Source organism: Phoca vitulina, unplaced genomic scaffold (genome assembly GCF_004348235.1).
Source record: "Phoca vitulina isolate PV1807 unplaced genomic scaffold, GSC_HSeal_1.0 scaffold21, whole genome shotgun sequence".
NCBI lineage: Eukaryota > Metazoa > Chordata > Mammalia > Carnivora > Phocidae > Phoca > Phoca vitulina.
The window spans coordinates 26,275,633-26,296,562 of NW_022589724.1; the positions used below are offsets into that span (position 1 = coordinate 26,275,633).

Consider the following 20,930-nt stretch of genomic DNA (forward strand, 5'->3'; position numbering starts at 1 on the left):
GACGCTTAACCCACTGAGCCACCCAGGCACCCCCAAAAATTGGTTGTTGATCATTTTCCTGAGGGTATTAGAATAGAGCCTTTTAAAGAAGTCTCTACACCCAACGTGGGTCTCCAACTCACAACCCCAAGATCAAGCATTGCCTGCCCTACAGACTGAGCCAGCCAGGCTCCCCTAGAATAGAGCCTTTTGACACTGTATGCCCCATATTTATTTAACCAGTCCCTTACTGATGGATGGTAATGGCATTTCCTATTTATTACTATTACATTGTAGCTATGACCATCTAAGTACCTAAAACTGTCTGCAACTTATGCCAGAAGACAAGATTCCTGAAACTGTAACTGCTGAGTCACAGAGCAGGAGTATTTTTAATTTTGACACATACTACCAAGTTACTCCTAAAAGGTTACGAAGTTGCACCTTCCTACCAATAGCACAGACTGCCCATTTTCTCACATCATCACCAATATTGGATATTCTCTTTTTATTGTTTGGAAAGGCAAGGAAAAGTCGTTATCATTTTCATCTGTATGTCTCTCATTATTAGAGAGGTTGAGCATCATTTCTGGTTTATGGGCCATATGGATTTCTTTTTATATATATAAATACACAATTCATGTCATTTGCCCAATTTTCTTATCTTTTTCTTATTGTTAATTTTTTTGAAGATTTTATTTATTTATTTGAAAAAGAGCACAAGCAGGGGGAGAAGCAGAGGCAGAGGGAGAAGCAGGCTCCCCGCTGATCAGGGAGCCTGACGCGGGACTTCATCAGGGGTGCAGGACCCTGGGATCATGACCTAAGCTGAGGGCAGACACTTAACCGAATGAGTCACCCAAGTGCCCTTTTTCTTATTGTTTTGTAAGAACTCTTTATATATTATGGATATATTTTTTTTTAGATTTTTATTTACTTGAAAGAGAGCGAGCGAGAGCGAGCACGGGCACATGCGCACAAGCGGGGGGGAGGGGCAGAGTGAGAGGGAGACACAGTCTCCCCGCTGAGCAGGAAGCCCCGATATGGGGCTCAATCCCAGAACCCTGAGATCATGACCTAAGCTTAACTGACTGAGCCACCCAGGTGCCCCTGGATATTCATTCTTAAACATATTACAAGTATTTTTATCTGTCTTATCATTTGTTTATCATCTTTTCCTCCATATAGAAGTTTCTCCTTTTCCATTGGGTCAAGTCTGTTGATTTTCTTTCTTAGAGTTTCAGAGTTTTATGTCACATGTTCTTCCCTTACTCTTGCATTCTGCACAGTTATCAGTTCCAGCTCAGAACAATTCTTATCTTATCCATCCACTGTCCCGCCAGCCCCTGGCCTTTCAATGCCCTGCACAGCTCTCCAACCCCGAGGCAGAGCTTGGCCCCCTGGAGTCCCACGGCTGGCCTGGACCGGGAAGCTGCTGGGTGCCCAGCCCGGCCTCAAGTTCTTCTCCAGCTCTGCTGCCACCCGGGGAGCTGCGGCCTGGATGGCATCCTGGATGCTGTGTAAATCCCATTGGGTCCTCAGAAGGGCATCGTCTAGGGTGAAAAAGCCATCCCGCGTACGCCGCACTTGGGAACAGACAGCGGTGGTCTTCAGCTCCAGGCCGATCTCATGCACCAGCCTTCTCAGCTGCTTCTGTGTCTCATGCATGCACTGTACCTCTGCCAGGGGCACACAACGGGTCTGAAGGCTGGGAGCATGGCCTCTGGTATCTGTGCATCTAAATCCACACCCCTGATACCTCTTGGCTGTGTGATAACCTTAGCAAAAGACCTTAGCTCTCCAGGGCTTTGCTATTGGGCCAGCCCTGAAAGTTGATTAGATGTGCAGAATCTTGGGCTCCACCCAGACCTGCAGAATCGGAGTTTGCTTTTTTTGAAGACCCCCAGGAGTTTTGTGGGCAGGTTAACTTCCAGAAGGCTACTCTGGTCTAAGACTTAAGGCTCATCTGTAAAATGGGTGGGTGTGAGGAATCTTAAGAGATAATGTACATAAGGTGCTTATCATTGGGAGAGTCCTGGTCAGCATTCAAGGAGCCCTTGTTAGTAAGACGAAGAGAGAAGAAAGGAGGGAGGGGCCAAGCTGGGTGGGACTGGGGAGATGAGGGTGCTGTCTGATGGCCCACTGCAACCTGAAACACTGCGAGGCACTGGAAATGAACCACTAAGTATTAACTTCTCGCTAAGGTCTGGTTTCAAAGTGTAACTTGGCAGCATATAGGACAGGATTTGATCTGAGTGCTGTGTGGATGGGCCAAGTCCAGTCGGGGGCTGAGAAGGAAGCTGGCCCCTGGCGCCTTAGCCAGCAGAGATCAGGGCGGGCGTGTGCTGGGGTCTACAAGGGCATTTCACAATGACTCCCCAAACCCAGGAGCCCCATCTCATTGCTCCAACTTCCTGGGGCAACGTACCTATGAGGAATTCCGGAGGCGCAAAGAAGATGCATCGGATGCCCGTTACCAGCATCGGGGACTTGCCCATGGGACGAATCAAGCCTCTCACAGCCATATCATAGGCCTCCTGGGTCTGCAAGTCCAGGTTGGAGTACCTGGGGATCAAAATGGGGCTGGCGTGGGATGGGGAGCTGGGCCCACTGTTTACCCCTGGCCCTGCCCCACTCATGAAGAGCCTTCCTAAAGCTCTTCTTTCGCTTTCCAGCTTCCCTGCCCCTCCAGCTGCCTTTTTCTGTCTCCTCCAATCCCTAAATGCAGGCTCTGCCCTCCTCTGCAGTCTCCCTAGCTTCCGGTCAAGCACATGCTGCCTGCTCCCGCCCCTTGCTTCTAGGTCATATGATGTGGGTTCCTGGCTTCCCTCTCCACTAAATCATATACTCTCCCTGAGGCTAGCTGGGGTCTCTTGTTCCCCCTTGGTCTCCCCAGGGGCTGGCCTGGCACAAAGAAACACTTCTGCGTGCTATGGAAGGAAGGGCTGGTTCATGTCTGCTTTTGGGCTCTAAAAAGAAGGTCCACGGAACCTGCCCCAGGGTGGGCGGAGCCTACAGGGAGCCCAGTGGGTACTTACTCTTCCAGCACCTCCTCAAGGGCCCCTTTTAGCAAAGTGTGGATTGGGCCCCACTTACATCACCAGGGCCTTCTGATGGGAACCTTGGATCAGGGCCAGGATGCGGTCCAGCTTCTCTCTGGTCACATGGTCTGGAAAAGCCAGGGGATGGTCAGCACACGAGTGCCTGCTGAGGCCAGGCAACAACAAACTGGCAAACTCCCTTCCCTCAAACCAGCCCCATCCTTGGAAACTGGAGGGGTCCCAGAGCACCCGGGGCTCCCATTTAGGGGTTATGAGTCCTTTGAGACTCTATAAGCCCAGGAACCTCTTCTCAGAAAGTTATGCCTGAACTCAGCATTGTGAGGACATTTTTAAGGGGCTCACAGACTCCAAGTTAAGAACAGTTTCTTTTGGAAATGAGGCTCCAAGCCGTAATATGACTTATCCAATATTCTAAGCCAAGTCCCCTGAGCCCCAATCTGGGTTCTTTTATGCCAGGGACCCTGGGAGGGAGAGGGCCATCTGTCTGAATGCAGACACAGATGGCAAGAGGGAGCGGCTCTGCCTGCTGGTACCATCGAGTGACTAGGGCAGGCAGCTGCTAAGGCCAGGGATGCTCACAAACTGCTAAGAGGCTGATCCTGGGGCCCAGCTGGGCAAGCGCCAACTTCTGGCTCCAAAGGCCAGAGTTCTGGGCACAGGTGTGGTGACCAAAGGCCTGCCAGCTTGGAAGGGCCTAGCCTAGGCCTCTTTTTTTTTTTAAAGATTTTATTTATTTATTTGAGAGAGAGAATGAGAGAGAGAGAGAGAGCACATGAGAGGGGGGAGGGTCAGAGGGAGAAGCAGACTCCCTGCTGAGCAGGGAGCCTGATGTGGGACTCGATCCCGGGACTCCAGGATCATGACCTGAACCGAAGGCAGTCGCTCAACCAACTGAGCCACCCAGGCGCCCTAGCCTAGGCCTCTTATCCCCTCTCTGGCTTTCTTCATGCCGTTGTCTTATCTGAAATGTACCTACCACTGCCTCCTCCCTCCTCATTTACAGCCCAGCTCAAATGCAGCCTCCTCCAGGAAGCCCTCCTGGAGCATGTCACTTCTTTTACCTGCGTCCTGGGTCTCTTTCCGAGCATTTAATTTGTTTTGGTTTGGGATGCCTGGGTGGCTCTGTTGGTGAAGTGTCTGCCTTCAGCTCAGGTCATGGTCCCAGGGTCCTGGGATCGAGTCCCACATCGGGCTCCCTGCTCAGTGGGGAGCCTACTTCTCCGTCTGCCTGCAGCTCCCCCTGCTTGTGCTCTCTCTCAGATAAATTAAAAAAAAAAAAAGTCTTTAATTTGCTTTGGTTTTAACATTATTTTTTAGTTATATAATTGACATATGAATCTTCTTTAAGAAATTTATTTTTTTTAAGATTTATTTTATTTGAGAGAGAGCACGTGCACACTTGTGCCCGCAAGGAGAACGGACAGAGGGAGAGGATCTTAAGTAGACACCCCTCTTCTTTAAGAAATTTAAATCAGGGGGCACCTGGGTGGCTCAGTGGTTTAAGCACCCGACTCTTGATTTCTGCTGAGGTCATGATCTCAGGGTCGTAAAATCAAGCCCTGCGCTGGGCTCCACACTCAGTGTGGAGTCTGCTTAAGATCTCCCTCTGCCCCATGGGTGCCTGGGTGGCTCAGATGGTTAGGCGTCTGCCTTCGGCTCAGGTCATGATCCCAGGGTCCTGGGATCAAGTCCCGCATCGGGCTCCCTGCTCAGCGGGGAGCCTGCTTCTCCCTCTGCTTCTCTCTCTCTCTCTCTCTCTCTCTCTGTCTCTCATGAATAAATAAATAAAATCTTAAAAAAAAAAAAAAGAAATTTAGATCAGCATTAACAGCACCTCCCCTTCTCCAAATTCGGGCTTCTTCCCTACTAGAGTGTCAAATTGGTAACTGTCTTTGGACATGTTGTGTATGCTGATACACCCACATATACAGATTATGTAGTGTTACTCTGCCACGTTCTGAATCCTGTCTAGAAGATGCAGAGGTGTGTGTTTGCTCTCCCTGCTAGACTGGGTTCACTGAGACTGGGGGTCCCATCTGGTTCATCAAGACCCTGGCACATGGCTGGTGCCCAAAAACATCTGTCAAATAAGAAAATGTAACAGATCCTATGGAAAGTGTTAGAACATAGGGAGGGTAAGAAGTGAAGAATGAGCCATCCAACCATCTATCCACCCCCCCCCACCTACTTCTCCATCCATCCACCCAACCAACAAGCACCTCCCATGTCCCAGGCTCCGTGCTGTGTGCAACCACAGGAGTGGAATGACATGGTCCCTGCTTCCATGGTGACAGTGTGGTGGGAAGACAGATATTAAATAATCACTAATCATGGGGCGCCTGGGTGGCTCAGTCGGTTGAGCGTCCAATTCTTGATTTCGGCTCGGGTCATGATCTCGGGGTCTTGGGACTGAGTCCTGTGTCGGGCTCCACACTCGGTACATAGAGTCTGTTGGAGATTCTCTCTCCCTCTCTGCCTCTGCCAACCCCCGCCCCACGCTCGCTCTCGCTCTCTCTCTCTCTCAAACTTAAAAAAAATCACAACCATTAGTTGATTACTGTTCTAAGAGTCCATCTAGTTCATCTGGGGGTTAGTGGAGCTTCCCTGGGGAGGTGACATTTACGCCAGGTGGGGAGGCACCGGGCAATTATACCTGCAAGACAGAATGATGTGCCCAAAGGCCTCCAACAGCCAGCCCAAACTCAGTGTGTTGCAGTCGCCGAGGGCTGCAAGGCCTGCGTGGGGGTGAGGAATCAAGGGAGAGCAAATGCAAAGGCAGCCATAGCCACTCTCCTCCCACGGCCCTGGGCGCCTGCGGGCTCTCACCATATGTTGACTTCTCCACCAGCCGCCCATCCTCACAGAAGTCATCTGTTGCTTTGCCCAGGAGGCCACGTACTGTATAATCCTGCAGAGGTAGGGAGGGGAAGATGGGGTCAGATTCCCTGCTCGCCCTCAGCACTGAGGAGGGAGGCACGTCCGGCAGCTCCCACCCCCAACCTGCTAGACAGGCTCCCCTCAGGGAGCGAGGCACTCAGCCCCCACCCAGCCACCCCACCGTCCCCCCAGGGAAGGGCACCAGATTTCCCTATGACAGCAAGCACCCGCCCGCAAAGGATGGTGACCACCCTGTGCCTCCACGTCCCTCCTCTCCAGCCAGACCTGACAACTTATCATGCCAGGCCCCTCCCAGTGCACCCTGTCGGCTTCTCCCCAGCCTCCAAATATGATCTGTGCAGTTAACGGCCTCTGCCGTAAGGAAGGGATGACGACAACAGCAATAATGATTTACTGAGCATTTACCATGTGCCAGTGACTGTGTTAAGTGGTGCAGGTAGTTACTATCTTCAGAGTAACCCTGTGGAGGAGGTACTATTATCTCCCCCATCTTACAGACGCGGAAATGGAGGAACACGGATGTTAAGTAATCCACCCGGGGGCCCACAGCGGGCAGAGGGGCAGAAGCTGGTTTGGCTCCAGATCTGTGCTCTTAACCACTAAAAACGGAGGCTCTCTAATGCAGCACCTCTGTCCCCTCTCATGGTGCCGGATTCCACGGCCCCAGCCCAGATGCAAGCTCCCTGATGCCTGGACGGTGACATCCACCTCTCAGTCTTGGTGGGGTGGGGAGGGGTGGGGGGAATGGAGTGCTGTCATGATCAGGCTCTGGGGTCAGACAGATCCAGGTTCAAATCGCAGTTCCGTTCCTTACAGGTTGCACGACCCTGGGCAAATGACATCCCCCTCTGTGCCTCAGTGGTTTCATCTGTAAGGTGGGTTAACAGCAGATACCACTTTGCGGGGAGGGTGTGAGGCATCCACAAGGGAGTCCACGTGCAGTGCTCAGCAAAGAGCGGCTGGCATGCAATAAGGCCAGCGGTCATTACCATGCTATCCTTACAGTCTCCCCCAGTACACGGCCATGAAACAACGCTGGCTGATGGCCTGGGTGTTCCCCCATGCAGTGCTCTCAGCTTCAGATTCCTGCCAGTGAGCCCCAGGGAAATGGGCTAAACAAGCTGTCCCCAGTGTCCCCATACCTTGGTGAGGTGAGCATTGTACATGCTGGTGAGGAGCCTGCATCCATGTCCCACGCCGAGCACTGGAAGACACCCAGGCTGATCTCACACCTGGCTCCCCCTTCTCGTTTCCCTGAGACCTCCAACCCCCACAACTACCACGAGAATCCTTCCATCTCCGATGCTGCTAAAGCCAGCAAGAGGGCAAGGACAGCTTCTTCTACAGGGAGCAAATGAGCTCCCCTGGGTAGATATGAAAATGTAGGTTTCGAGGCCCACCCACTTGTACTGACTCTGACTCATGGAGGGGCCTCGGATCCTTAGTAAGTGCCCCAGGGGGTTCTGATGCACTCCAAAGAAAGGGACCAGGGGCCTAGTCACACAGACCTGCCCTCAAATCTGGGATGGCTCTAAGCATGTCCGGTAGCATCCTTGGGCCTCAAGCTCCCCATCTGTAAAATGGGGATACAAGATCCTGTCTGATCCCTGTGGGTGTTGTGAAGACTGAGGCAATACACAGGAAGAAGTGAGCACAAAGGAAGGGCCCAATAAAGGGGCATTGTGGCCACTGCCTGCCTTTTCCTGGCTGTTTCTCCCTCTGGCTGGAGGAGAGAATGACCCTCCATTCACTCCTGGAGAGGGAGGACAGGGAGAGGGAGCATGACATCATGTCTGCCTGCCTGTGCCCCAGGAAGTGAGACAAGGGGACTGTGACTACCACGCATGGAGGATGTGGCCACCACCTGACCCTGGGGACACAGATGGCTCATGACTCAGGGCTTTGTGTGTCCAGCTCCAGCGACATTCAGACCCTGGCCGGTGGGGCCAGAGTCACACGCTTGGCTAACCCACACAAGTGATGACAGTTTGTGCTCCCTGGACCAGGGGCATTCACTAGCCACATGACCCAGACCAAGTCACCTAAGCTCCTGGAGCCTTCTTTTCTCCATAAAATCATAAACTATCTACCTAATAACGTTGTTGTCATGAAAACACGTGCACGAAGGACTTCATACCGCATGTCGAATGCAGGAATCACTTGATAAAAGTGGGCAATTGTGCCATCCCCCCTTCCACCAGCTGACCAGACTTGGGGCAGGAAGCAGGGGAGGAGGGCAGCGGTGGGAAATGGCGGTCAGGCTGGAAGTGGGCGGGGTTCATGGTAGCTCCCTGGTCTTCTCCCGAGACTGTATCACTGCACCCCTGGGCTCACCACATCACCTACCAAGCACCCCAGATGCTTGAGCATCCAGCCGGTGTCCCATGCCAACCTTCAAGCTGGTGAATGCTGGTCCGCAGACTAGAAAGAAACAAACGATGTCCCTCTGCTCAATGAATCCAGCCTCCAGGATGACTTCAGCCTGCATCATGGCCTCATTCCTAGGATGTAGCCTCATGGAGCCCAAACCAGGATCAGGTTGGACTCTCAGACTTCCCCATGTGGAATCTGGGGCCTCGAACCATTTCCTCGGGTCCCTGAGCCCAGAAAAAGGGCTTGTTACTCTACCTATCACCATTCCCCTGGTGAGAGGATTTGAGGGGACTGGGCAGAACACTGGGACTCAACTTTCCTACTCAGCTGCGGCAGAGAGTCCTGGCCACCCCAGTAAGAAAATGGAGGTGGTAAGTTCCTGAAGGCAGGGCCTGGGTCCCAAGTTCTAACCCTAGAGCCCAGAACTCACTAGGTGCTCAGGAAATAACTAGTGAGGGACGCCTGGGTGGCTCAGTTGGTTAAGTGTCTGCCTTCGGCTCAGGTCATGGTCCCAGGGTCCTGGGATCGAGTCCCTCACTGGGCTCCTTGCTCAGCAGGGACTCTTCTCCCTCTCCCTCTGTCCCTTCCCCTTCTTGCACTCTCTCTCAAATAAATAAGTAAAATCTTAAAAAAAAATTAAAATAAAAACATTTTTAAAATGTGGGTTTTTGTGTATCAATTATATCTCAATAACGCTATTAAAAAAAAAAGACTGCATGCAGGAATGAGCCAGAAGCATATACACTTCTACAGAACAAGAGGTATCTGGGGGAAGGATACGGGATGGTTAAGCGCCTACTGAATCCAGCCTATGTTACTTAATGCCAACACTGAGCCTCGGTTTCCTCATTTGTGAAATGAGAACAGGATCCACCTCACAGGGTTGTGGTGAAGATTTAATAAAATGGTACTTGGTAAAAGCTTAACACGGTATCTAGTACAGAAAAGATCCTCGGTACATCATACTTGTTATTGCTACACTGTAGAGTCACTAAATATCACTGCCAAAGGGATTTTAGTGGTTTCTGGTCAAGCCCCTCAGTCTTTCTAATCTTGTCTAGTAACAGGGAGCTCATTATAACTAGTTCCATTCTTGGGCAGCTTTGTTGACTAAAAAAGTCACTCCTTCCCAAGAGCCCCAAACTCCCACCTTAGGACTTCTACCTGAGGGTCTCAATTCCCATTTGGAGTCCCAGAATAGTTAAAAGGGGTCAGCAAGCTACAGTCCACAGGCTAAATTCTCAAGCCTGTTTTTTTTTTAATGGCCCATGAGTTAATTTTTTTTTTTTTTCATTTTTCAATGATCCCCCCCAAATCAAGAAAATAATATTTTGTGACATAGGAAAATTATATGAAACTCAAATGTCACTTTCCATAAATAACGTTTTATTGGAACACAGCCAGGCTCACTGCATTCCATATTGCCTACAGGTTCTTTGCCCTACTATGGCAGAACTGGGCCTGCAAAGCCTAAAATATTTGCTATCTGGCCCTTTCCAGGAAAATTTGCCAATTCCCGGTCAAATACTTCATCCCTGCTGTGGCCCTTCAAGGATCTGGAACAAGAGTCTGAGCACTGACTGGGACACTGACTCTGGGCAGAAACTGCCTGGGAAGTGACACCCAGGCCCCAGCCTGAATGTGCCTTACCCAGCGGATGGTTGGTGAGGGTGGGCACACTGTTGGCGGTGAGAGTAAGCTCCTTCTCTTCGCCGTCTCCCACGGGGCCCAGCAAAAAACGAACACGCTGTTCAGGGGCAGGAGCCTTCCCAGCATTGACACCTGGTTACACAAAGGTAAAAGACATCAGATCAATTCTGTCCGAACACCTGGGGGAGGTGGGACAGGGAGGTGTGGAGATGTAGAAGAGAAAGCCCACGATGTAGCGAATAGCAGCAGTTAAGAAACAGGCTTGGGTTCAAATTGACTCTATTACTTACGACATCTGAACGCAGGGGAAAGTGAGGAGTAATGGAGTACACAGATTACATGATTAGGAAAGCGCTCTGTCCAGAGGACTGGGTCACATGACTTTATTTTGCCGGGAGGATCAGAAGCGGAGATGGACTCCCGGAGAACCAGAGCGGGATCGTGGGTCTGGTTCGAAGCGCTCACCCTTCAGAAGCTGCAGCTCCACGGTGTCCCGCACGTGCTTCCATTTTAGCCCCGGGGGCTTGTAGACCGCGAAGAGCCCGTGCAGCCGCGCCAGGCCCCGGGACCCCATGCCCGAAGCCAGCGGCGCCGGCTGCTGAAATAGCTGCACCTGAACGGAAGTGCCGTCCGGTCCCACTCCCAAATGTGGTCCGGACCCTGGGTGCCGCCACGTTTCGCAGCCGGAAGAGGTTCACGTCTTTATTGGCCTCGGGGAAAACGCACGGAGGAGAGGGCAGTAGTGCCCGGCGCTGAACCCCGAGCAGGGATCACTGGGGAGCCTTTCTGGGAGTGAGGGGAAATGGGGAGAGTTTTGCTTCGGGGGGAGTAAGTGGTGGACAGGTCGCCTGGGTTTCCTTCTCTTACCTAGCGATAGGGCCCTCTCCTGTCCGTGCCTCCTTCAAAGCCGGCTGGTGCCCGCTGCCATGGGGACGCTGCTGCGCTCGGCCCTGCGCCCTCTCCGCCGAGTCGGCGGCCTCCGGGGGCCGGCTGCAGGCAAGTGGCAGAGGCGGGAGGGAGGCCTGGGGCGCCAGGCTCGTCTGACCGCGGCCTTTTTTTTTTTTTTTTTTTTGCCCAGTAGATGTGCCGCTCCGAGGCGTGCGCCACGGCGCCAACGGCCTGCTCTACCCGGGGCACATCCCCACTTCCCCGCTGCAGAAGGCGCTGCTGGCCGCCGGCTCGGCCGGAATGTCTCTCTATAACCCGTACCGCCACGGTAAGGTCGCCGGCGCTCCCGGGAGGGCAGCGGGGGGTCGGCGCGCACCCTTGCCTGGGGAACCGGGGCAGGTGCCCCCCTCTCTCTCTACTCCGTCCCCTAGGGGTAACGAGAATAGACTAGGTCGGGGTTCCCAAATCTGGCTGCATCCCATCATCACGCGCAAGGTTCACAAAAATGCAGATGTCTAGGGCCCACCCTGAGCTCAGTCCGAATCAGCCCGAGCCTGGGGAGGGGAGGAAGGGCCAGCATTTTTAAATAAACTACCTACCGGAAGATTCTGTCATCCAGCCACATTGAGAACCTGCGTACTAAACAGATGATTTACGAAGTTTGTTATAACATACATTAAATTATAACATCCCAATAAAAATTAAAGTTTATGAGGTCAGACACCCCGACTGCCCTGTTGCATTGTATCAGCATGTTTTAGATTGTGCCTGGCACATAGCAGATGCTCATGGTTGTATGACTGGAACATCTTAGGGTCCTACAGTACTTTTCTCATTCTCAGGATTCTAAGTCTAGAAAGAATTATTACTCCTACCAATTGAAATGGCAGTGCTAACTGCTCACTGAGCCCTAATGCTGGTTGCTCACTGCACTAAATGTTTTATATGCATGACGTTCTTGATTTTTCACATTAACCCTGTAAGAAAGATGTTCTCCACATTTCATAAATTAGTGCCCTGAGGCTTGGAAATGTAAAGCATTTTGCACAAGTTCACTTAGACAGTGATTGCACCTGAACCCAAACCTAGCACTCTGATTCAAAGCCTGTAATCAATGGAGGCATGATAATCTGTTGTAATAATGGGTGTAAAAGTGACTTATAAACTCTTTAGAGCACTGTGCTAACCAGAGCCACCTCAGCCCGTTGGATAAATACAATGATAATGACTATAGGTACATATATTGAACCCTTACTGTGTGCCAGGTGATTTGCTAAATGTTTAACATGAATCCTCATAACTAAGAGGTAGATAGGATTTTGGTTTATCATGTAGGAGACAGGCTCAGATGGGGTCCAGTAACTTACCTAAGATTATATCTTCCATTTGTCCCCATTTCTTTCCTTTCAGACATGGTCGCAGTTCTAGGGGAGACCACAGGACATGGTGCCCTGAAGGTCCTCAGGGACCAGATGAGGAATGATCCAGAGGGTGCTGAGATCCTGCAGTAGGTCCCAGCTGTGCCTGGGGGATTGGAGACATTCTCTGGGGATCCTGACCTCTCTGGAGTCACATTGTGTTCCTCTAGGGAGCTCTTCTTGATGCCCAGGCCATGGAGGGCTGCGCATGCTGGGCACTGCCCAACTCCATGGGTGCCATTCACACACACACTATGATGACCCGTGGGTAGTGCAATGTGGTGGCCTCAGCCCAGATCCCCCCACAGGGCCCTCTGCCTTCCCTAAGCTCCCATAACAGGCTAGCTATAACCCCCACCCCCTGCAGTGTCCTTTGTGGGTACCCTGATCCCACCTGAGGCTTGCTCCCTAGATTATGCCACTGCGGGCAGGAACCATGACCTTGGCTTGCGGTAGTCTCCTCAGTCCCTGCCACTGTCCTGGCCAGAAGCAGGTCCTACAATAGGATTTGTGGGCCCCATCATTGCTCTGCGCCTTCACTTCCCAAACCTTTGCTCTAGCTGGCCTCGCACCTGCCTTTGCTGCTGCCCTCCCAGTACCTAAGTCCTTCTTTCTGCCTTGCAGGGAGCGTCCCCGGATATCTCTGTCTACCCTTGACTTGGACAAGCTCCGTAGTCTGCCTGAGGGCTCCCTTGGCCAAGAGTATCTCCGTTTCTTGCATGTAAATGTGAGTTTCCAGCTTCTGTGCATTTGGCAATCACTAGGAAAGGCAGAGAAGGGCATGGGAGTGATGTCCTGAGGCAGGAGGAGTCCTGATTGGCCACCGTGGGCGGGTGTGTTTTTTGTCTCTTGTGCCAAGGCTTTGTCACGTTCTATGGGACAGGCAAATGGGTCAGGAACTCCAAGCAATAATACTGGCCAGTATCCAGTAGCCGCTTACTGGGTGTCAGCTGCCAGGCTCATACCTGATCTTGCTGAACCCTCCCAACAGGACGGTTCATGCTTGACCCTCCCTGCCGAGTATGTCCTATTATTATCCCCTTTAATAGATGAAGAAATGAGGCTCAGAGCACTTAAGCAACTTGATGATTTCATATACCCAGTATGAATGGAGGCAGTATTCATACTCACATCATGCCTTTTTTTTTTTTTTTTTAAGATTTTATTTTTAAGTCTGTCTCTATACCCAATGTGGGGCTTGAACTCACAAACCCGAGATCAAAAATAGCATACTCCACCGACTAAGCCAGCCAGGTGTCCCCAGATCATGCTCTTAACTGCTGTATTATGTCCTCGTGTTCTAGAGTCAGTGTTTTCCCCAGGGTATGACAAGTTGTGGCACTTGTGGCACTCTCTGCCCCAGGCAGGGAGGACAGGAGCTGGTGGGGAGAGTCCCAGCTGCTGAGGAACTCATTCATGTGTTCAGGATCTGCCAATTGTCACCCATTGTTCCAGGTGCTGGGGATAGAATGGTGAACCAGACAAAGTCCTGCTCTTGTGGCGCTAATATTCTGGTTTGGGGAGGAAATCAAGTAATAAAAGAAAAAACTTCAGGGCGCCTGGGTGGCTCAGTTGGTTAAGCGACTGCCTTCGGCTCAGGTCATGATCCTGGAGTCCCTGGATCGAGTCCCGCATCGGGCTCCCTGCTCGGCAGGGAGTCTGCTTCTCCCTCTGACCCTCTCCCCTCTCATGTGCTCTCTCTCTCTCATTCTCTCTGTCTCAAATAAATAAATAAAAAATCTTTAAAAAAAAAAAAAAAAGAAAGAAAAAACTTCATATAAAAATTCAGGTCAAATATTTATTGACTCCTTGGAATGTACAGCACTGTTCTCGGTAATTGAGATACAGTGAATGAAACCAGCAAAGAGCCTGCCTTTGTGGAGCTTCCATTCTAGCAGATGGTGCTGCGAGAACAACATCCTGAGAGAGGACGAGGAGGCGGGGTCAGAGGTGGCCACTTCCCATAGGGAGGTCACAGGAGGCCCCTCTGAGGAGACTCGGAAGTGGAGGAGCCAGCCCTAAGGAGAGATGAGGAGGAACAGGGGTTCTGGCAAGTGCAAGGCCCTGTGTGTTTAAGAAAAGGAAAATGGGGCACCTGGGTGGCTCAGTGGGTTAAGCATCTGCCTTCAGCTCAGGTCATGAACTCAGGGGCCTGGGATCGAGCCCCACATCGGGCTCCTTGCTCAGCTGAGAGTCTGCTTCTCGCTCTGCCGCTCCCCCTGTTCTTACTCTCTCGCTTACGTGTGCGCTTTCTCTCTCTCTCTCATTCATAAATAAATAAAATCTTAAAAAAAAACAAAAAAGAAAAGGAAAACTGAAAAAAGGAAAAAAGAAAAGGAAAAGTGAGTGGAGGACAGACAGCCGGTGGCTGGGAGGAGAGCTAGCCCAGACCCTGCCAGCCATGGGAAGAAGTCTGTATTTTGTTTTGTTTGTTTGTTTGTTTTTTTAATTTTTTTTTTTAAGATTTTATTTATTTGCGAGAGAGACAATGAGAGACAGAGAGCATGAGAGGGAGGAGGGTCAGAGGGAGAAGCAGACTCCCTGCTGAGCAGGGAGCCTGATGTGGGACTCGATCCCGGGACTCCAGGATCATGACCTGAGCCGAAGGCAGTCGCTTAACCAACTGAGCCACCCAGGCGCCCAAGAAGTCTGTATTTTGTAATAGGAGCAATAGAAGATACTGAGGGTTTCAAGTAGGATAGTAACATGACGTGATTGATAAAAGGACCTTAGGACACAGCTGGGCCACCTTCCCTGTCCCAGCCCTTCCATCCCCGTATACACACATCTCACCAAAGCACCTCTGTCAAGTGGTTCTCCAGCCCACTGCAGGTTGCTCTAGAACTAGGCTTCTTAGCCCCCAGCACTATTGACTTTTTGGGCCAGATCATTTATTCATTCATTCATTCATTCATTCATTCATTTATTTATAATTTATTTGAGAGAGAAAAAGAGAGCATCAGTTGGGAGGAGGGAGAAGGAGAAGCAGACTCCCTGCTGAGCAGGGAGCCTGACACGGGGCTCGATCCCAGGACCCTGAGATCATGACCTGAGCTGAAGGCAGATGCTTAAGCGGCGGAGCCACCCAGGCGCCCCAGGAACAGATGATTCTCTGTTGGTAGGGGCTGCCCGGTGCTTTCCAGTGTGGTCAGCAGCACCTCTGGCCTCTCCACATAGATGCTAGCAGCACTCCCACTAAGTTATGACAGCCCTAAATCTCTGCAGACATTGCAAATATCCCCCGGTGGACAGTTGAGAAGCTACTGCTCCCGAGGATTATTTGTTCCTGAGAAAATAAACTGCTCCCCATACTCTCCTGACACTTGATCCTGCCCCATTTTCCACCATCTCCTCAGATGTTACCAGGAAGCAAGTTACTTCATCAATGGGAAACCCACCAGGGTGGCCGCCTTCTTCTGAAGTCCCCAGAGCCTTTCATCTTGTTGCTGTGGAGGGGATGGGACTGCCAGGACCTCCCTGGGCAGCCTGCCCAGTCTCAGCCCTAGTTGTGATAATAGCCATAGAGACTGTGACACTTGTAGGGCACTGAAACCAGCAGCCCACAGAATGTGAAGGAACAACCTTTGTCCCAGCAGAGATTGAGATCAAAGTTCAAGGTGAGGCCACCTTCCCTGAGGCTGTCATTGGTAGGGGGTATGGTCATCTTGTGGCATTAAGATTATGGGCCTGGGCTCTGGAGTTAAGAGTAGCCTGAATTAGAATTCTACCTCTCTTCCCAGCTTTATGGCCCTGGACAAATCATTTGACTTCTCTGAGCCTCATATTCCTTATCTGAGGGCAAGGGACCTAATGTTTATCTTCCAGGGCACTTACATGGCTTATAATTAATGGATATTAAGGTACTGGCTTTGGAATCCAGTAGACTTTGTTTCAAATCCTGATTCAGCCACTTGATTAGCTGCATGATATTGGGCAAGTTACTTAACTTCTCTGAACCTCATTTTTCTTATCTTTATCTGAGGCTCCTAAAGTATCTACCACCAGATGGTCATAAGGATGCCTAATGATGATATATGTAAAGGACTTCATACAGTGCTGGCACGTAGTAGGTACTCAATAAATATAATTGCTATCACTCTGATCACCCTCAGCTTTGCACAGCATGTAGAACTCCCTCGAGAAGAAATTAGGAACCGGGACCCAGGGAGATCACAGACACAGACCAAGGCACTGAGCCAGCAGCCCCAAAGAAATGAAGACGTCAGATCCTTTGGCCTCTGGACAGGCTGAGACCATGCTTTGGGAACAGGAACACTAGGCTGCTCCCATTCTGCATGGGTGCTGCTGAGGACTCAGAGAGGCGATGGGTGGATCAGAGAGGGACAGTTCATCCCTTCCTGGGGTCAGAAAAGTCCCTGGAGATAGAACAGTGAACAAAGCAGCCAGCAGCCATGTGCAGCTGAAAGACCACTACGGCACCATTCACAGAAAGCGAACCCAAGCCGATAGGTCACGTCCAGTCTGCTGTTAGACACTTCAGTAAAAGCAAAAAGAGACAGGTGGAATTAACTTTAATAGCCTATTTTATTTAACCCAGTGTACTGAAAATACTATCATCTCAACATGTAATCGATCGTTCTAAGTTACTAAGATTTCACATTGTTCTCTTCACACCAAGTCTTTGAAACCCAGTGTGCATTTTATGCCACTGCAGCTAGGTTGGAACTGTCCCATTTCCAGGCTCAGTGGCCACATGGGGTGAGTGGCTGCCATACTGAAAAGTCCAGGTCTAGAAGAGGGGCACGTACGATGCACATCACAATACAAGGTACGGGATGGTGCAAGAGACCGTAGTGTGGACCTTAGCAGTCTGAAGGTCACGGACAGCCTCCCTGCAGCGGGGACACTTAAGGCGAGTCAGAAAGGACAGGTAGGAATTGTCAAGGTGAAGCTGCGGGTGGTGGGGGAGAGCACCCTAGGCTGGGAGCAGCTCATGTGAAGGATCGGGGCCCGGGCACCTGGCTGGCTCAGTGGGTGGAGCATGCGACTCTTGATCTTGGGATTATGAGTTCGAGCCCCACGTTGGGTGTAGAGATTACTTTAAAAAATTAGGGATGCCTGGGTGGCACAGTCAATTAAGTGTTGACTCTTGGTTTTGGCTCAGGTCGTGATCTCAGGGTCCTGGGATCGAGCCCTGCGTTGGGCTCCGCACTCAGCCCGGAGTCTGCTTGGGATTCTTCCTCCCTCCCCTATGTGTGCATGCACCATCTCTGTCTGTCTCTCTCTCTCAAATATATAAATAAATTTTATTTATTTGGGTGAGGGAAAAGCAGACTCCCCACTGAGCAGGGACCCCATGCGGGGCTCCATCCCAGGGCCCCAGGATCATGACCTGAGCTGAAGGCAGACGCTCAACTGACTGAGCCAGCCAGGTGCCCCCCCCGCCAAATTAAATCTTTAAAAAAGAAAGTATCAGGGGCCCTGGAAACTTCTTTTTTCCTTTTTCTCTCCATTTTATTTCTCTTGTAGTTAAAAAAACATAACATGGTGTAACTTAAGGTAAGATAACATAAGAGTTGCCAGCTCAGGGTGCCTGGCTGGCTCAGTCAGAAGAGTGTGTGACTCTTGATCTCAGGGTTGTGAGTTCTAGCCCCACGTTGGGGGTAGAGTTTATTTATTTATTTATTTTTTATAAGTTATACATTTCTTTTTTTTTCTCAAGATTTTTAATTTATTTATTTGACAGAGAGAGAGAGTGAGAGAAGGAACACAAGCACGGGGAGTGGGAGAGGGAGAAGCAGGCTTCCCGCTGAGCAGGGACCCTAATGCGGGGCCCAATCCCAGGACGCTGGGATCATGACTTGAGCCAAAGGCAGGTGCTTAACAACTGAGCCAACCAGGCACCCCTAGAGTTTACTTTAAAGAAAGAAAAAAAAAAGCGCTCTCATCTTAACCATCTCTAAGTGGACAGTTCAGTAGCGTTAAATATATTCACATTGTTGTGAAACCAACCTCCAGAGCTTTTCCATCTTGTAAAACTGAAACCTTATCCCCTTAAACATCGCTTCCCCCTACCGCCAGGAGCTGCTTTGCCATAAATTCCAACAGGCTTGGACATTATGTGTGGGTAGCCCATGGGGGTGTCAGCGCCACCATATTCTCTACCCGAGGACTCCCCTGTTGGCAGGTATGGACGGAAGTGGTCCATGGTATGAGTTTGGTGGGAGTGGTTGACAGTCAAGAAGAGGCTGGCCAGTTTGGCATTGGGAACAGTTGGGAAGAGATCGAGGGGAGGTTCATGGTTGTCAGAGGGTCTCCCCAGATACCCGAGCACCCACCCGATTCGTGGACGATGAGGAGCTAGCCTATGTGATCCAGCGGTACCGGGAGGTTCACGATATGCTCCACACCCTGCTGGGGATGCCCACCAACATCCTGGGTGAGTGGTAGCCCCCAGCTGCCTTGAGAGGGGGCATGGGCAGAGTGGGGTGGGGTGTTGCAGCCAGCCTGTCCACCCGGGTCTGACACACACTAGCTCAGTGCCTCCTTTTCTGCCTTCTGAACATCTTGGTAGCATCTGTGCCACGCAGCACCTCTCCATCCCACTGCCTCTGTGGTTCCTAAGCTGAGGTAGCAGCATCCAAGCATCGGGGCTCCCTGCTCTGAAACCCTCCACAACTCCCTAAGGCCTGTAGGAACCACCCTGGACTTCTCAGCCTGGCTTTTGGAGTCCTCTGCACTCTGACCCCAAGCTTCCTTCCCAGCCCTTACCTCCTGCTCTTTCTTGGACCCTCACCTTCACCCCAAGCCAAGTGCTCTAAGGCCCAGATGGGCCAGGACTGGGCATGGCCAACCCTACAGAGATCAAAGAGGAGCAGATGCTTTGCGCTGTTCTGCCAGGAGCGCCATGGCCTCTCTTCCTGGGCCCTTCTCACCTCCCACCCCATTCCTCGCCCTGCCCCCCAGGGGAGATCGTGGTGAAGTGGTTTGAGGCTGTCCAGACCGGCCTGCCCATGTGCATCCTGGGTGCCCTCTTTGGACCGATCCGACTCAGTGCCCAGTAAGTTCTCAAGTGGTGAGGGGTTGGGGAGAGCTCAGAGGAACCAGGATCCAGGAAATGGGACAAGCATGCAGCCTTCCTGAGCAGCCCCAATGGTTCTCCAGGAAGCCAGGGTAGAAAGAATGGGGCAGGAGGGTGCAACTGGCCTGGCGCAGGGTCTCCAGGGCAGTGAGTGAAGCCTGGATGTTTCACAGGACTCTAGGGTCTCCCGGGCCAGGCCTCAGTGTTGGGTCAGAACATGGAATTGAGGGGGTGGGGCAGCAAATCCAGTGTTAGTTCCTGGAGTTAGGTAGCCCTTGACTGAAATCTGGGCTTTGGCATATTCAAAATGTATGGCTTTGGACACAAGATTTTACCTCACTGAGTTTCTGTTTCCTCATCTGCTAATGGGGATAATAACTACCTTCTTTTTAAGGTATTTGTGAGGACTGAGAAAATGTACATCGACTTCTGGGCACATAGTGTGCCCAGCCCTGGGGACCTTATGTCTTTTTTCCTCTGCTGCCCCACAGGAGCGTGCAAGTGCTGGTTTCAGAGCTGATCCCATGGGCAATTCAGAATGGGCGCAGAGCCCCGTGTGTCCTCAACTTGTACTACGAGCGGCGCTGGGAGCAGCCCCTGAGGGCTCTACGGGAGGAGCTGGGCATCACAGACCCCCCCACCGTGCATGTCAGGGGCCTGGCGTAGGCCCTGAGCTGCTGCCCACACCACCACCCAACCTCCCCTAGAGGCGGAGGATTCTTTGGCCATTACCTTTGTTCCTTTTCTTTCAACACTGACCCTTGGACTTCATTTGTCGTAATTTGTCATAACCACTGTTGAGTGGCTTTGAGGACCACCCCAGGAGGGAGCACGCAGGGCAGCGGAGCTCCCAGGAGAGCCAGGAGCCGCCCAAAGAGCACCAGGTGTGAGTGAGAATCAGTCGTCCAGCCTGGTGCTGGGGTGTCTCAGGTCCACTACTCCTGTTCTGGACCCATCCCTGCCAATGAGGGTTTTCTGGGCGCCAGGCTGGGTGTCCTCCAGGAGGAAGGGCTATACCAGTCCCAAAGACCTGAGAAGGGACAGGTGAGTCTCCACTGTCTGAATAAAGTCTGCCATCAGACCAAGTGTCCGCTTCTTCGGCCTTTGCCCAGGGCTCCCCATGGCTCTGGCGGCTTTGGGCCTTTGAGCACCAAGGACAGACATCCCCTCCAGCCTGAGCTTCAGCTACTTGTCCTCTTTCCTTTGGTCTGAAGCCAGACAGACTGGGATTCAAATTCCCAATTCCTCCATTGTTTTCCAGCAGAGGGACTTAGGGCAAGTTTGTTCCCCTTTTCAGCCCATTTCATCATCAGGAAAAGGGGAAGAGAACCAACACCCACTTCCTAAGGTTCCGTGAGGATTCTGGAAGGGCTTCCGAGGAAGGGCCCCAGGGTCAGAAAGCGATTATTCCTATTGTGTTCACAGGTGAGGAGGCAGCTGTGAGGCTGCTGGTTCATTTTGGAGTGGCACCCAGGCATATTCTTTGGGTCAGGGGCAAGGGGTGAAAGTATCATTGCAAGAGTGGCTAGCCCTGTCTTGGGATTTAGAACCAGAAACACTCTCAAGATGGCAGAGCCTTTAGAGTTTTGGGGGGTCAGCTCCCCATTGTGTGGATAGGAC

The 20,930-nt window shown here is 51.5% G+C and overlaps 2 protein-coding genes across 3 annotated transcripts; one reads left to right on the forward strand and one right to left on the reverse strand.

Moving 5' to 3' along the window:
• Window positions 1-1,026: 1,026 nt before the first annotated feature.
• Window positions 1,027-10,591, reverse strand: TRUB2 (TruB pseudouridine synthase family member 2). The gene is given in 9 exon segments (XM_032418157.1): window positions 1,027-1,425; window positions 1,428-1,658; window positions 2,408-2,544; window positions 3,076-3,148; window positions 5,868-5,949; window positions 7,082-7,143; window positions 8,286-8,360; window positions 9,963-10,094; window positions 10,428-10,591. Coding segments are annotated over 9 exon segments (993 nt in total). The 5' UTR covers window positions 10,537-10,591; the 3' UTR covers window positions 1,027-1,333.
• On the forward strand, window positions 10,562-20,391 carry COQ4 (coenzyme Q4). 2 transcript variants are annotated; one of them, XM_032418159.1, is made up of 7 exons: window positions 10,562-10,654; window positions 11,044-11,178; window positions 12,261-12,357; window positions 12,893-12,995; window positions 18,539-18,668; window positions 19,196-19,289; window positions 19,802-20,391. In XM_032418159.1, exons 1-7 carry the CDS (start codon window positions 10,609-10,611, stop codon window positions 19,974-19,976), a joined length of 780 nt encoding a protein of 259 aa, XP_032274050.1. In that variant the 5' UTR covers window positions 10,562-10,608; the 3' UTR covers window positions 19,977-20,391. The 2 variants fall into 2 exon arrangements, with proteins under 2 accessions (XP_032274050.1, XP_032274049.1); XM_032418158.1 differs by lacking the exon at window positions 10,562-10,654 and adding an exon at window positions 10,684-10,958.
• The last annotated feature ends 539 nt before the right edge of the window (window positions 20,392-20,930 follow it).